At 43.6% G+C, this 15547-nt stretch overlaps 1 protein-coding gene across 2 annotated transcripts in view; it reads left to right on the forward strand.

The window, feature by feature from the left end:
• The window catches only part of Dscam (DS cell adhesion molecule), a 657480-nt gene that overhangs the window by 625121 nt on the left and 16812 nt on the right, over window positions 1-15547 (forward strand). For both annotated transcript variants that reach the window (XM_074072614.1, XM_074072615.1), the window contains exons 30-32: window positions 2392-2541; window positions 10346-10543; window positions 11974-12276. In XM_074072614.1, coding sequence (XP_073928715.1) covers window positions 2392-2541; window positions 10346-10543; window positions 11974-12276 — 651 coding nt within the window. The remainder of the gene's footprint in view (window positions 1-2391; window positions 2542-10345; window positions 10544-11973; window positions 12277-15547) is intronic.

Raw genomic sequence — 15547 nt, forward strand, 5'->3', positions numbered from 1 at the left:
GAAACAGATTCTGAGGCAGATTCTGTGACTGCCTCTCATACCGTGCTTGATTTGAAAGGTGTTTCCTGGCACTTGGTGGCAGACAAACCCTTTCCTGTTGTCTGGATACCACACACTGACTCCTATCACACTCCCTAGGTGCCTCTTGCCAGAGGCTGTGATAGATGGTCTCCCTTGTCACCTTCACCCACCTGGCCCCTTACCACAAGTCCTAGATTCCAAGGCCTGGGCAGCGTTCCCTGGACTGATATAGCAGCATTTAGAGAAAGGCTGGTCCAGTCCAACACAGCCCTAATTCAACTGACTTCTGTCAAATATTGACTTCCCATGTTGGGGGTGGGTACTTGCTCTAAAATGCAGGAGATATCATTAGTTTTTCTCAGTGAGGATAAGACATCATGTTTTGCTTTTGATTATCATTATTTTAGACATTCTGGAATCCCTTTTATTTCACTCAATAGATTGGGCATTAGAAATAAAATTACTTTTGAAGTATCAGTTCACAAATACAAAGGTAATGCATTTGACCATGTACTTTCATAAGCACAAAATGCAGAGATACTCTCTAACCAAAGGTAGAGGTTGCATAGCTTGCCGGGGTCATGATGGTTGCAATGTTTACTAAGTGCACTTAACTAGATGCTCTAGTAGTTCTACTTATGACCATTGGGACATGTCACTGATGGATCCCATGAGTGACACAGGACCTGGTCATTGCTGGTTTAACACCAGAAAGTCTTCCAGTCATTTCTGTATGGAACCATGACCTATGGCCAGAGATCCTTCAGTCTGCTCTTGTAGAGCCAAGGGACATTTACCTCCCCATGTGCCAAGCAGTGGGGTAATGGCGTGTTCTAATTCTTATGAAAGTAGCCCTACAGACCTTTACAATTCTCTGAGTTCTGGATTCAAGAATCCAACATGAGACTGTCATTAATTTCAGGCCAGGATAAATGGCTAATGTCACAATGACAGGGACCTGAGGTTTCCTCCTGAAGGTTTGGTTGCCAGCCCTGTAGATCTCACCAAAGGCATGAGAGCCAACCCTGCTCTTAAGAGGGCTGCCCATCAGAAACTAAAATGCATCCATGTTAGCAATGAAAAATGTGGGGCCTCTGATGCCAGCTCTGATTGGCTGGCACTGTCTGTAGAAAGGCCATCCTCTTTGAGGGCTCAAGTGACAGCAGTGGGGCCAGACCTCCAAGCAGAGCCCTGGAACCCGTCATGGTACCGTCCTGTGCTGCACACCCGGTGGGGATGCTAGTAGATAGCTTGGCAGCCTTTCCTCCAATCCTATGCCAAGAAATTTGATTCGAACTGCAAGAGGCTTTCCTTTCCTGCCAGAGCCTGGGTAATTGGATTTGGTAAGGTTCACTCTGTTCAGAGCCTTTTTTGGGCACAGAAGCCTCGCTGTGTTGTTTATGCTATTCACATCACCATTCTGGTGTCAGACATGCTGAAGCAGGTCCTGGCTGACTGACAAACTCATCTGCACATCATCCTGGGCTGCAGGCCTTGAAAATTCAGGGAAAATCCATCTATCCTCACCAAAGTTTCCCTTGGAGTAAAAGAGCTCTTAAGAAAGTGTAAAGAGTATCACAACAAAATAATGCAATCCTGAGACAATCAAATAACGGCACAGCCCAGGCAGCACTCTTGATTGGAATTCTGCATGCAGAATTCTCCAGAACCCAGGCTCCTGCCTCTCTAATCTTCCAGAGCCTACGCCCTTAGGACTCTGGAAATGTGATAAATGAGTCATTTTAGGAGAAGTCGATTAAAGCATGTACTGGAGTAGTTAAAGCTTACAAGAGGTGGGAAGGTAAAGAACACATGCCATTCCTCTAAAGTAGAGAGATCCATGAGTTCTGAAGATGAACTATTCTTGCCTTTTTCCCTCCATACATTTGCCAAGTTCAATGTGAGGGGCAACCCCAAGGTAGAGAACTGCACTGGTGTTTCCCAAACAGAGCCTTCTAACAGACAAAGGGTCCCATTTTCAATGGCAGCCTAGTCACTGGGGTACTGCCATTGCTGACCATGTCTCAGTGAGCCACTGACAAACTTAGAAACCCAAAACTATATTAAATGGGCAGTCACAACATCCAGTGATTGTTTAATTAAACTAAAACTAAACCCAAAGAGAGAGGAGAGAGCCTTCTTGGCATATGGACCCTTCTCTGTGACTCCAGCTCCAAGCTGACTTCCAGCCTAAGCTATGATATTTGAGATTCCAGGGTGATTCTCATAGAGTACTTAAATTCTTAGCCATTTTCATTGTTTAGATGAGGGTCTTATCATTTTTGTCATGGACAATAATAAAAGTGCCTAAGGAGAGAAAAGACCAGGGAGTGATTTGAAGGACCATAAACATGTCTGACTCTTCTGTAGATGACCGCTCCACGGTCCTACTCACGGATGCTGACTTTGGAGAGGCAGCGAAACAGAAGTCCCTGACGGTGACTCACACGGTCCATTACCAATCTGTGTCTCAGGCCACTGGGCCCCTAGTGGACGTTTCGGATGCTCGGCCGGGAACGAGTGAGTGGTCAACAGCACTTACAATGTGTGGGTGTTACCAATGCTGATAACATTAGCATTCTATCTGGGCCAAAAGATAACGTGGGTGGTTTTTTTTTTTTTTTGTAACTCCACACCTAAGAAACAAATTGATGTAATGACATACTAATCGGTATATTGAATTTTTATTATTTGATCCTAGCTACTATTAGACTTTTGTCAATCAAAGCCAATAGCTCTTGGTATTGGTTTCCTTTGGAAAATGCAAGAAATTGAAGGTCGGTTTAATTTTTAAAAAAAGTTTAGACAACACAGGGAAAGGGAAGGGTGTATGTGTCTATCCTATGCCAGCATTGGCATACAAAGATGACGTCACGTGTGTTATCTGCAACAAACTTGCAAGGTACCTGGTCATGAAGTAGAGGCCATAGTCCCTGAGAGGAAAAACAGAGTCTCAGAGAAGTCAGGAAAACAACCCAACACCCTGAGAATAATTATAGTCCTGGCTAATCTGGAGATTACATTTGGTTTAGTTATTTATATTTGTATTCATAATATATATGGAAATTAATTACTTCAATTTGGTGAAATCCCCTAATATGTGTTTAGAGCTTATGAATTAGAGATTCTCGTTTCTTCATAATTGAAACTGTTCCTAAATCGCTTTAAAGACTGAGAAATTGATGTCCCAGTTATTATCACTTAGGAAGCTTTGATGTCACTCTCTTTGCAAAAATTTGCATTCTAAGAGTAGTATATTAACATTAGAAAAATAAATAGTATAATGTTGAAAGCTATTCGTTATAAATTCCAGCTTGCAAAGAGTTTATGAAATGCAGTGAGCTGCATGGAGCAAAGCAATTGGTTACCAAATAATGTTGTAATAGACAAGAAGGAGTTTCAACCAGTATTGAAAGTCGTTTGAAGAAGTGTTTTTAAGAGCCACTGAAGTCATATTGTGCCACTTTCTCGTGTCTAACCTCACCATCTTCCCTCTTTGAGGACATTGGTGAATTCTGAAGACACGATTGGAGCATAAGTGAGAAATAGCACAACCAAAGTGTGTGTGTGTGTGTGAGCCTGGCTCTTCAATGATGCCTCAAGGCCACTGACATCTCTTGAGTGCCTTTCACCCCTGTGATCAGTCTGGTCTGCTTTCAGCTACTTCAAGGCACTGCCTTGACAGGTTTCTGAGCCACTTTTTGATGTTAAAAAAGGAAGGGCCTTATCTGTCAGCATGGAAGATGCTGGAAACAGTAGCTGGAGACCAAGAAACAGGCAGAGAATGCAGGACAATATTTCCTACTTTTTGTGTACATCAGACTTGCTTGGGAGCCTATTGAAAATACAAATTGCAGGGTTCCACCTGGGAATTCTGGTCCAGTTGGATTAGGAGAGGTCACAAGAATCTGTACCGTAAAATCCTCCTGGGTGATTATAATGTGCTAGTCTGGACCTCTCATTGGGGTTTACAAAGATGTTACAAAGATGTCCTGGAGGACATAAGAAGAAGTTTCTGCCCTGCCCCATTAGCACAGCACAGTGGGATCCCTCAAGCCTGCCATGCTCACATCACATCAGTTCTTTCTGCCAGGTAAAAAGCAATATGCACTTCCACCTTCCTTTCTCTCAATGTTCACTGCCCAGAGAAATACATAAGGACCAGTCATAAACAGTTAAGGCAAGAGACGAGGTAGTGATACCAAAGCACCAGGAACCTTCCAGATGCATGAATAAGAAGTCCCAGAATACTGGGAGTGGCTTTGATAGCATTTAAAATGTCAACAGAGATATGAATCTGAGTCACACACAGAAACTATAAACTGGCAGAAGAGTGGCAGGCAGGAGATTCCTCGGAGGAGTCTCATGGCTATAAAGTTGTTAAGCCATCACTGGGGAAGTTTAAGAATTCATTCATTGAGCATTCAAATATATTTATTTAGGGTTTACTTTACATATAGGGTTCAGTGCTCAGTGAAGAGGATACGGTGTGAGCAAAATGCAAAGAGCTATTCATTTCATCCTGGTGGGAAAGGCAGACATTAAACAAGAAACTACAGTATTAAATTTTTATTTCCCAGAAAGTATTGGGTAAAAATAGAACAGAAGGAAGAGATGGAGAGTTGATGGGGTGTGGAGGCAGTGGGAGGGAGCTGCCTGGATCTTGTTGTTTGGGAAGACCTCAGAGGCATGAACCAAGATCAGAGGCCAAGCAGGAGCTGGCTTGTCACTGAGGGAGCAGAGAGAAAATCCCCGAGGCTCTCCAGTCTGGGGACAGATGTAACTGTTGGATACAGTGAGCAGCCAGGAAAGTGGTAAGAGAAAAAGAGTGAAATGGCTACCCTGACCTCAGAGCCTGCCAGGCCAGGCCATGTCTGTGTTTCATTCTGAGTGTGCTGGGGTGCTCTCCAGGAGCTCAGCCCCATTGCCTCACAGCAACAGTACAGCTTAAAAACAGTGCTTCTTTCCTTAGGGATGAATGCCATTAAAAGGCAAATTCCGGCACCAGTCTCTGGTTGCCTCCCTCATCTCAAAGATAAAGTTACTCACTTATTATCTGCAGAACACTCTGGATCTTGGGGATCGTTTTGTCATTAAATATTTCCCCCAAGCCACAGTGTGGGGTACTGGCAGCATTCCATTTCTCATTTAGAACTAGGCATGCTGGTGGCTGTGCTTCTCAGGCCCAGAGCTTGCCACCTCTGCCCAGGTGTCAGTCACAGCTGCACTAATTCATGCCCATGGGGTACACCTTGCCATAGAGGTTTGGTGGATTTGCAGAAGTTCATTTAAACAGTCAGCCCTCCATCAGTGGGCTGACTGTTCTACATCAGTGAAGTCAGGTAAACACAAATCAAAAATATTTATAAGTATAAATTTCACCTTTACTACAGCCCTTTCCCCTGTTATCTGTCCCTAAGCAATGCAGTATAGCAACTATTTACATAGCACTGACATTGTATCAGGTATCATTAGTAACTAAAATTACTTAAAGTAATGGAAGGACATACATCAGTTATGTGCAAATGTGTCATAATAGAAAGGACTTAAATAGCCAAGGATTTTGGTATCTGAGGACACAGAGGGCTGGCAGTATCCCCTGTTTTCTCAGCTACAAAAGACACTAATCTTCTGTGTCATATGTTAGGACTGTGTTGCCATTGTAGGAATTCTCTGTTTTTAAGAAGAGCATCTAAAATATGTTGTTTGCACTCTGGAATGATTGTTGCAGAAGTTATGTTTCTGAACACTTTATTGGTTGGCCAGAGAGTTGCAACAAATTCTCATTATGAAAATGGGAGAAATAGCAACAATTTGCTATTTATCTTTTCCGATGTGTGAAAACACATCCCTTGGCTGTGCCTTCCACTCAGTTTCCTTCCCTATCTCCTGTGGATGATAATGTACACTCGAAACAGGGGCTGTAGTCATGTCCTTGTCCCAACATCTGCTACAGTGTCTGACACACAGTGGGCACTAATCAATCATCCAGTCCTGAAATAGAATAATAGGAATGGAAAAGAAAGCATGGTTAGTAGCTTAAATAGGACTTGGGCAATCAACTTCCCCTTTCTTTCTGTCCCTCCCCTGAGGTGCCTGTTCAACAGGTGCATGCATGTCCTCACCCAGAGACAAGCATCTTTTAATGTATACATTGTCTTCTTCAAGCATGGAGTAGAGATTTGTCAATATCATTACCTAGGAAAACTTAAATCAATTTTTCTATTTGCAAAATGTGCAAGATATGAAGACATGTGAATGGACAAGTCTTAGTCTTCTTTTTTGGTCATATTTACCTGGGAGTCATTCGTCTGTGCATTTATTCATTTGTGTACAGAACATCTGGAAAGCACCCATGAAATATGGTTGTCCTTTAGCACCCACGGGGTATGGATTCCAAGACCCCCAGGACACCAAATTCAAGGATGCTCAAGTCCCTCATGTAAAATGGCACAGAACTGGTACAATACCTATGCTTGTCCTCACATACACCTTAAATACCTAATACAATGCCAGTCCTATGTAAATTGTTATCACACTATTGGGTAGGGAGTGGAGATAAGAAAAATTCTGTGCGTGCTCAGTAGAGACACTTTTTCTGGACATTTTTGATCCTTTCTTGGATGAACCCTTGGGTACAGAACCCGTGGATATGAAGGGTCTACCCGGGCAGCACTGAATTGGGAAGTGAAGGGGATACAGTTCTCATCCTTGTTATCTCTACTGCTCAGCTCCATTCAGTCCACAGGAAGTTGCTAGCAGCTGGTTTTAAGGTTTTTTTCTTCTCTCCAGTCATATGTATTTTAAAAAATCAACTGATTTATCTGAATAGTAATCTATTGGTAATATATATATCTCATAGTACTGGGGATCAAACCCAGGGTCCAGAACACGCTCGGGAAGTGCACTGCCACTGAGCTTCACCCCAACTCCATGTTTTCCTTTATGCATCTCAGTCTGATTTTTTTTAAGGCCCCAGGTTATTATCAATTAATGCTGCTTGAACCTGAGGGCATAAGTATTCCTATTTAGATTTAGCAAGTGGCTACAGAGCACCACTGTGGGACAAACCTAATGCTGAGAATTTCAATGTTACCGGCATCTGGTCTTCAAATTGTCCAGGGTGCAGATATAATAAGGTCCCTCTTATAGACAAGGAAGCCAAGCCCCTGAGAGCTGGGATGACTCACCAAAGTCATGTAGCTCGACAGGAGCAGGGTAATTGTAAGACCCACCTGGGTGAGAGCTGCAGGGAACACCTAAACCCCAGTCATTCCTGGTCTGAGGCTCCAGGAAGCAATCCCAGGAGCCAGCGCAGCCTGGCGTACACCACCTAGATCCTACCATTCTGCTTCCTCATGTATTCTAGAGGGGCTGGTGCAGTTACTGCAGTAGAGCTCTCAGTGCACAGTGAAAGCCAGTGGGGTCAGTGTGTGCCCCTCAAGTTGGCTCCAAAGGCTTTTCCTGCCTGCCTCATGCAGAGTCTGCCACATCCACAAGACATGAAAACCAATAGCAGAGGATAAAAGCAGATTAATACCATGATCACAGAACACGTGACACACTTTGTAACCCTATTATCCACAAAATCCTCCCTTATCCCAAATTCAGGATAATTAAAATAATTTGATTCAATGGGCAGAAACTTAATGCAGGTTTAGACCCACCATTAAAGGCCAAGAGTTATTTATATCACTTGCCCTCTAACTCATTGGCTGCTTAGCAAGTTGATGCTTAATTAGCACATTTTATTTATGTATATTAGAATGCTGGGAGCATAACAAAATACTTTTCAGGCAGGGGCAGTAAATCCAAAATGTATTTATTTGTTCACTAGATGAGCTAGCAAATTGCAAAACACACAACTGAGTGGAATCCAAGTAGAAGTTTTATTTGAGCTGCTGTATCAGAAGCGATCTTATAAAAGTACAAAACGATGGTTCCAAAAACCTGACTTAAAAAAAATGTGTCAGGTACCCTCATATTCCACATACCGAGATGATTTCAATTCTAGGGTGCCTGTTGAAGCTCAGAACAGGACTGCAGGCTACAGTGAAGGACCTAATATCATGACCTATATTTTCAACACTACCAGGCCACTGGGACCACTGTCCTCATCCAGGAAAAAGGGATAATGAACAAAATTAACTTGAAAAGAGTTCAGGCTTTGAATACAGACTGACACGTATGACTTGCCAGTAGAATTTTCCGAATAGGGTGATCTCAGTGAGGAAAGGTGTGGTGGAAAGGAAGACACTGCCTGCCACTGGGGAGTGAACTCAAGAGGGAATGCCGTCAGTGGATGGGGAAAGCCTGCTCAGAAAGATCTGCAGCTGTAGCTGAAAGAAACTTGAAGAAGCATAAAAATGAGATGGCTTAAAACTTATGTAAGGGACTGGGTAATTTTCTGCAAAAGATTCATTAGCATTTAAATAACAAGCCTCACTTATTTAAGCTCCACTTATCAAGTTGATAGTGCCTGGAAGACATTTAGCCTCCTACCCATGACAGTGTTTTTCTATCTCGTTGAAGACCTCTTTCCTCACATTTCAGGGCAGAAACCATTATCCTTTACACCTTGTTGTGTAGAGGGCTTGAACACTCCAGCATAACTCATTTGCATTCTAATCAAGGCCATAAACATCTAAGCCTTCTGTGGAATTTTGCAAGTAAGGGATGAAATGTCTCTAAAAATCAATGCCCAGAGCACACACACCAAGACAGTGCTTTGATGACCCAGGAAATATTAAAACGTATTGATCTGGCTGCCCTCTTAATGCTCCTAGACAGTGTCCTAGCATATGGATTGGTTCAAAATCCAATAACAAGAACTTTGCAGAAAGGAGACTCTTCCATTTAAAAAGAAGGTCCTTTTGCCACCCAACCCTTGCTGTCCAACCCCTCATGTTCCAAGATGGATTATAAACAAATCATTCTCATGCAGTTACTGCTAAAGCCTTAGATGGCCAAGATATGGCCTTCTGTGGCCAAGTAGCAGGTAATACTTGCACTGAAAGGCAGAAGCTCTGGGTTCCGTTTTGTCACCTAAGAGCTGTGTCACTTGACTCTGAGCTGCTATGATCCATCCATAATGACCCTAGACTGTATGAATTCCTTTGGGAAACTTTGTGTGCCAGGGACTATTGTAGGCTGTATATCCAAGAGTGCCCTTGCTCCTTCCCTGGAGAGACATCCTGGCTTGTGAGAAACAAATAACTAAATCACCCCAGCAGTGTCACAGGTTGGCCTCTTGGTGTGCTCCTTTGAAACTACAACTGAGTGGTGAATAGCTACTGTGTTCAGAGTAACCAGACCATCATGAAATTGAGTCAAAGATAGAAAAGACCTATCTAAGACTTCGAGCTTCCTTCAGGCTGGAGCCCCAGGAAAATCATTCCAGGTAACCGAACCTCTCCCCTATCCCACAGAATTCCACCCCAGGAATCAACACTCTTTGCTCTTCGAACCTCCCTTTCTTCAGTTCACCAGAGTTGAGCTCAGTCCACCTCATCAACTTGTTGCCTTTGGCTCCAGCTGTAGTGATAATGACCCCTCATGCACACCAGCTTATGTACACACAAACCCTTGAGGTTTTGCAGATGGTAGACACATGAAATCCAAATACCATTTAACCCTTTGTTCTCCATATTCAATGATCCAAGTCATATCTGTCCAAGTTCTCACAATTCCATTGGAGAGATATGCCTCCACATGTCAAAAGCAAAGAGAATGTTGGGACAAGCAGTATCCCATTCTCTGCCTCTAACCTCACATAGATGTCTCCCTCTTGTGTCTATCTCCTCTTCTTATAAGGACACCAGTCACATTAGACACCCCAGTATCACCTCATCTTAATTAATAACATCTATAATGACTCTTTCCAAATAAGATTACATCCTGGGCTTAAAACATGGACAAGAATTTTGGGGAGACATGATTAAACCATAGTAACACCTCAAGGGTGAGGAATTGCTGAAAGGAAGCCATAGTAGAGCAAAGTTGGTCAAGAGCCCTTATTTTACCAAAGAGGCTGATTCTCTGAAAATTTAAATGAATGTGCATCAAGCCACAGAATAATTAAAGACCAAGACCAAGGTTCAAATCCAAACTCTCCCTCAGAGTTTTATGAATAATTATCAGATGAATGTGGCAGAACATGAGAGAAAGGAAGAGTGCTCTGGACAGGAAAAGCCAAGGAAGCCTTCCTGGGGTGTTGGGCTGCATGGGGAAGGTCAGGTCTGGAGACAGATGACCTTCATACTTGACGCCAGCTGGCCACATTCCCCTGAACACAAAGTTACACATTATCCCTGCCTCTTCACAGATCCGACCACCAGGAGGAATGCAAAGGCTGGGCCCACAGCCAGAAACCGGTACGCCAGCCAGTGGACCCTCAACAGACCCCACCCCACCATCTCAGCACACACCCTCACCACAGACTGGAGGTTGCCAACGCCTAGGGCGACGGGATCCGTGGACAAGGAGAGTGACAGTTACAGTGTCAGCCCATCACAGGACACAGGTGGGTTCCTGCAAGCTTCCTCCTTATCCCTGGGGGCCAGCAAAGCCCAGTCCTTCCTCACATCATGAGCCCCATGGGCTCTTTGATGAGGAGAGAGAAGGCTTCTTTCCCCCTGCTTATTCTCTTGTAATGGTCACTTTCAAACTGTTAAGCCACTAACTTTAACAGTTCCTGATACAGCCATGCAGCATTTCCTACAAGCAAGACCCAGTGAATTCTGCAAAACCAGACCAGAAGGTATCTCTTTTGCAGGTGTTCCAAATCTCAGCCAGGCTCCTCTCTCTTTTTAGTTCCTACCCCTCTGGGAGAAATATACACGATTTTAAACTTTCACCCACACCATCTCAGTAATTGCCGATGGCACTCTGAGGGCGTCTGACCCACTCCCATCTCCAGGTTTAAGACACTGCAGTTGAAGTTGCATCATGGCCAGGTCAGCTCCTCTGTAGGAAAAATAGGCTGATCCATTTGACAATTAAACAGGGGTTGATTATAAGGTAAGTCATCTAGTCTGTGGCAGCAGCCACCAAGATTTCCCATCTGAGATAAGACAGGGCCTAAGAATAGCACTGCGGTGCCTACCCCCCCCACCCCCCAATTTTGAAAAGAAATTATATCTGAACCCAGTCGCTGTAGGAAATTTTAATACTCGTTTTTCTTTTGTTCTTGATGATATACTTCAAAAGCAGGATTCCAAAGGTGGAGCATCACCGTGGGAATTTATTTTTATGTCTGTTATTTCTCTTAGAAGCCTCTCAGAGTTCCACAGAGGTGACTTCAAAACTTTTATAGGTTTTAAAATGCAGTGATTTCTCTGACCAAAATGATGGGGCCCAGTTAAAAGGCACATTTGCGCTGGTTTTTGTCTTGGCTGTTTTCTCATCCCCTTTGGTGGGAACAACAAAGGAAGGGCCATGGGGATGAAGGATCATTCTGCCTGGAGGTCAGTATTTGTGCAAAGTCACAGCTTCTACTCATCCTCACGTCTTGTCTCTGTTCCCGAGCTGAGACCTGAGGATCTGAACTGCAGAGCTCCAATCATTCATGCCAATTAAAGAGTCTCTGCGGTGCACATCAATTTGCAAGTCAGAGCAGGGAGGGGGGCTGTAGCTCGGTGACACCACTTTCCCAACTGTCTTCACTGAAAGCAGAATTCTTTCACGCAGATGCATTATTTATTTATGGAAATGTCCAGGGTTGGAACACCTGACTACAGTGAGTCAAGTGAAAGGAATTCCCTGAGCTGAATTTGCTGAGTCTCCTGAAGCTGGCCTCAGAGTGACAGGCAGAATTCTCTGACAAACAGCCAGGCCTCCTGCCATATCCTGCAATGATCTGCAGGACCAGCTAGAAGCCAGGAAGGGTCATCAGGCTGGTTCAAGCTTAGGATGTTAAGTCATCCACCTTGTTTTCTTTTTTCCGTGGTGTAGACCGAGCAAGAAGCAGCATGGTCTCCACAGAAAGTGCCTCCTCCACCTACGAAGAACTGGCCAGGGCCTACGAACATGCCAAGATGGAAGAGCAGCTGAGGCACGCCAAGTTCACGATCACAGAGTGCTTCATATCTGACACGTCATCTGAGCAGCTGACGGCAGGGACAAATGAGTACACAGACAGTCTGACCTCCAGCACCCCTTCAGAATCTGGGATCTGCAGGTTCACTGCATCTCCCCCCAAACCTCAGGATGGAGGGCGAGTGACAAACATGGCAGTTCCAAAGGCACATCGGCCAGGTGAGAAGGGCAAGATGTGGACATGGCTTGGACATGCTAACTTCCTAGTTCATGTCCATTTACTGGGGAAGCCTTTCCAGTCCAGTTCTCAGACCAGGGCGTGTTCTGTTTATTGACGGCGGCAGAACAACTCGTCCCAACACTGTGGGCTTAAAACAAGTCATTAATTTTGTTCAGGAATCTAAGATCTGGTCAGGACCTAGTGGGGAGACCAAGCTAGGAGCTCCATTAGGGCTCACTCACCTGGCTAGTTGATGCTGACTGTGTCTTTCCCATGTAAGTCTCTACAGAAAGTAGCTTGAGCTTCCTCATATCATGATGACATAATTCTAGGAGCAAGTACTCCAAGGGACAGACAGTAGAAATAACCAGTTTTTTAAGGTTGGCCTGGGAATTGACTGTATTAGTCAGTTTACCACTCCTGTTATAGAATACCAGAGGCTATGTGCTTTATAATGAAAAACGTTTACTTAGCTCACAGTTCTGAAAGTCCAAAGGCATGGTTTTAACATTAACTGCACCATGGTGATCATGCATCTTCTTAGAAAGTGACAGCATCACCAGAAAGAAAGTCAGGTCATGGTGGAAGGAGCTCTTTAATAGCAATTCACTCGTAAGAGAACTAACTTGGAGTCCCACACCTTAGACCTTTCTCAGAGCAGCACTCCAATGACCCAGTGACCTCACACTGCCCTCATCTCTTAAGATTTTACAACATCACTGCACTAAGGGCCAAAATTCCAACACACAAGTCCTGGAGGACACTCGTACTCAAACCATATCTGGATCACAGTCCTGGGAGCACCATTTCTGCCACAGGCTATTATTGGAGCAGTCACAGAGCCCAAGGAGCCTAGACTCAAGAGAAAGAGACCCCCACTGCTTGATGACAAGAGTCTCAAAAGTTGGGTGTCTATAATTTAATGCAGCTGGCTTTTGAGAGGACAGAGGAACTAATATTTGGGACTTGGATTTACTGAGTTACTTGGGGTGCCGGCAACTGGCAAATGTCAATCAGTCAGTAGTGCGAGCTTCAGTTTGGTCTCTTGTGAATAGTCTGGGTTTATGGGTGAAAGTCACAAAATCTGCAGTCAGTGAGGACTGCAGCTAATGCAAATGAGCAAAGCAGTCCAGCAGGGTCACAGGAGGGATGGGGTCAAAGACAGCTGAAGACGTCACCGACTGTCTTAAGGTCAAAGGCCAGCAAGCTGGTGCCAACTGACCTCAAGTGGAAATGGGGCCTGGTCTGAGCTTGGATTTTAAAAGAAGCCAAGAAAAATCTGGGTTTCTATGGAAACACAGTTTTTCAGTTTGGAGCCCAGGATTTGCAAACCACACACGGCATAATTAACCATAAACGTTCAGACCAAGTCCAATGCACTGTGGCCAGTTGGTAGCTCTCATCTGAAAAGTGACATTTTCTTTTCCCACCTGTAACAGCTTCCTGTAGACCTTCCCTCATGGGTTATCCAATCTTGCTGAATCCAGCATTATTTCTCTTTTTACCCCTTTTCTGAATCACAATACTGCTTCTACTTCAAAAATTTATCTTCATTTTTGAATTATTGCTGTTCCCTTGTGTTTTATGGCATAAGGCCCAATTGAAATGAGTCTTATAAATGCATAAAAATACATAAAAATAGGAATTTTCTATCCAGAAGTAATCTCCAAAACAGACTCAAGATTCATGCCAGGATACAATAAAGAACGATGGCTTCATTTATTTTCATTCTATCTACGTCCACAGGGGAAAGGACAAGCCATTTTTTGTGGGTTTTTTTTTTAATAAGTATTTTTGTTGGCATTTATTTGCAAGGCTAATGTAACCAAGCCCAAGATAAATGCCATGACTTTTCACAGCTGCTCAACCTGAGGGTAAGAAGGGCCAGTGAGGAGAAAATGAGCCAGTGGCATGCCTTGCACGGCTTCGGTGAAGTATGTATAACATCGGTGCCTACTTACTGAGTCTATGCAAAATGTATGCTGCAGAGAAAATGCCATCAGTGCCCGCTGTTGTTTCTGCTGTTGTTAAGGTTAGATAGAATCTCCATGGAGACTCTGTGCAGGTTACTGGTCCTCTCTTCCTGCTTTTAGTTTTTTTCAGTGAAGTACCCACTTCATTTGTGGGACCTCTTTAAGTACTTTACACATCCATCTAAGAGAACACAGCCACCATTTCCTCTTTAAGTGTAACTTAGGGCATAGAATGAGCTTCTAGTTTGGATGACTGTCCTCCTTGTGCAAGCCTTTAAGTAATTAAAGGCTTAGTGGTTCTTTTTGATGGCACATGGTCCATACTCTTGTATTAATATTTTTTAAGAGTTTGTGCTTTACTCATGCATTGTTGCCTGGACCCATTAGAGCAGATGAAAGATGACAACAGAGTAACTGTCATCTTAATGTATTATTTTGAGTGAAATGATTTTATAACCTTAGGTATGAATAATTTCTTAAATCAATGTGAGTCCTAATGTTCACAAACTTTCTTTTGTCTACCTCAGATGACTGTATTATTATTGAATATTTAATATGCTTTAGAGATCTATTTTGCCCTTTGGAAAGCTTTCTGTTCCTCCTTTATATTGCAATTAAAGTCAGCATGGAACATAATATGTTCTGAAGGACTGCCGTCCTGGTGTATCCTTCAGGCCCAGCGCCAGTGGCATTGGAACAGATCTGAAGTCACCCTAAGACTGAAGAAAAGAGACAGGGAGCCTGCAAGAACACAGAGTGAAATTTATTGGGAATTTACTGATGGAAGCATGTTCCTGATGGCAGTGAGAACAGGTGGATCCTTGAGATTTGGATCAGAAAAATGAGGGCTTATAAAGTGGTCAAGACAAAAGTGACTTCATCCAAGCCTTAATGTACCTGGTTTATCTCAAGCTACTATCAGAAGACTCAGCACATTCCTGGCACCAGAGTCCAGTTCTAAAGCTCCACATGCCACTCTGTTGGTTTTGTCTATTTATAGCATGCTGAGAAACTATGCAGGGAAAAACCAATCAGGATTATCAGGGTGGTCACAGTGGTTATAATTCAAGATGGCGATGGTCATGCCAAGCTGAATCCATTCAAAACACTAGGTTGCTATGGATCATGGTGGAACTAAAGGCTATGCTTTTAAACTACATCCTTTCCCTGTGTCTCCTTTGGGTTGTAAATGAGGTCAGTCATTATCTTCTTAGTCTTCCAACCCCGGAATATCTTTCTCCTCACCATTAGCTCTTCATCTTCTTGATCCTTTTTTCTTTCTATCATTTTCCTTTGT

This window comes from Castor canadensis, chromosome 5, assembly GCF_047511655.1.
Source record: "Castor canadensis chromosome 5, mCasCan1.hap1v2, whole genome shotgun sequence".
Classification (NCBI taxonomy): domain Eukaryota; kingdom Metazoa; phylum Chordata; class Mammalia; order Rodentia; family Castoridae; genus Castor; species Castor canadensis.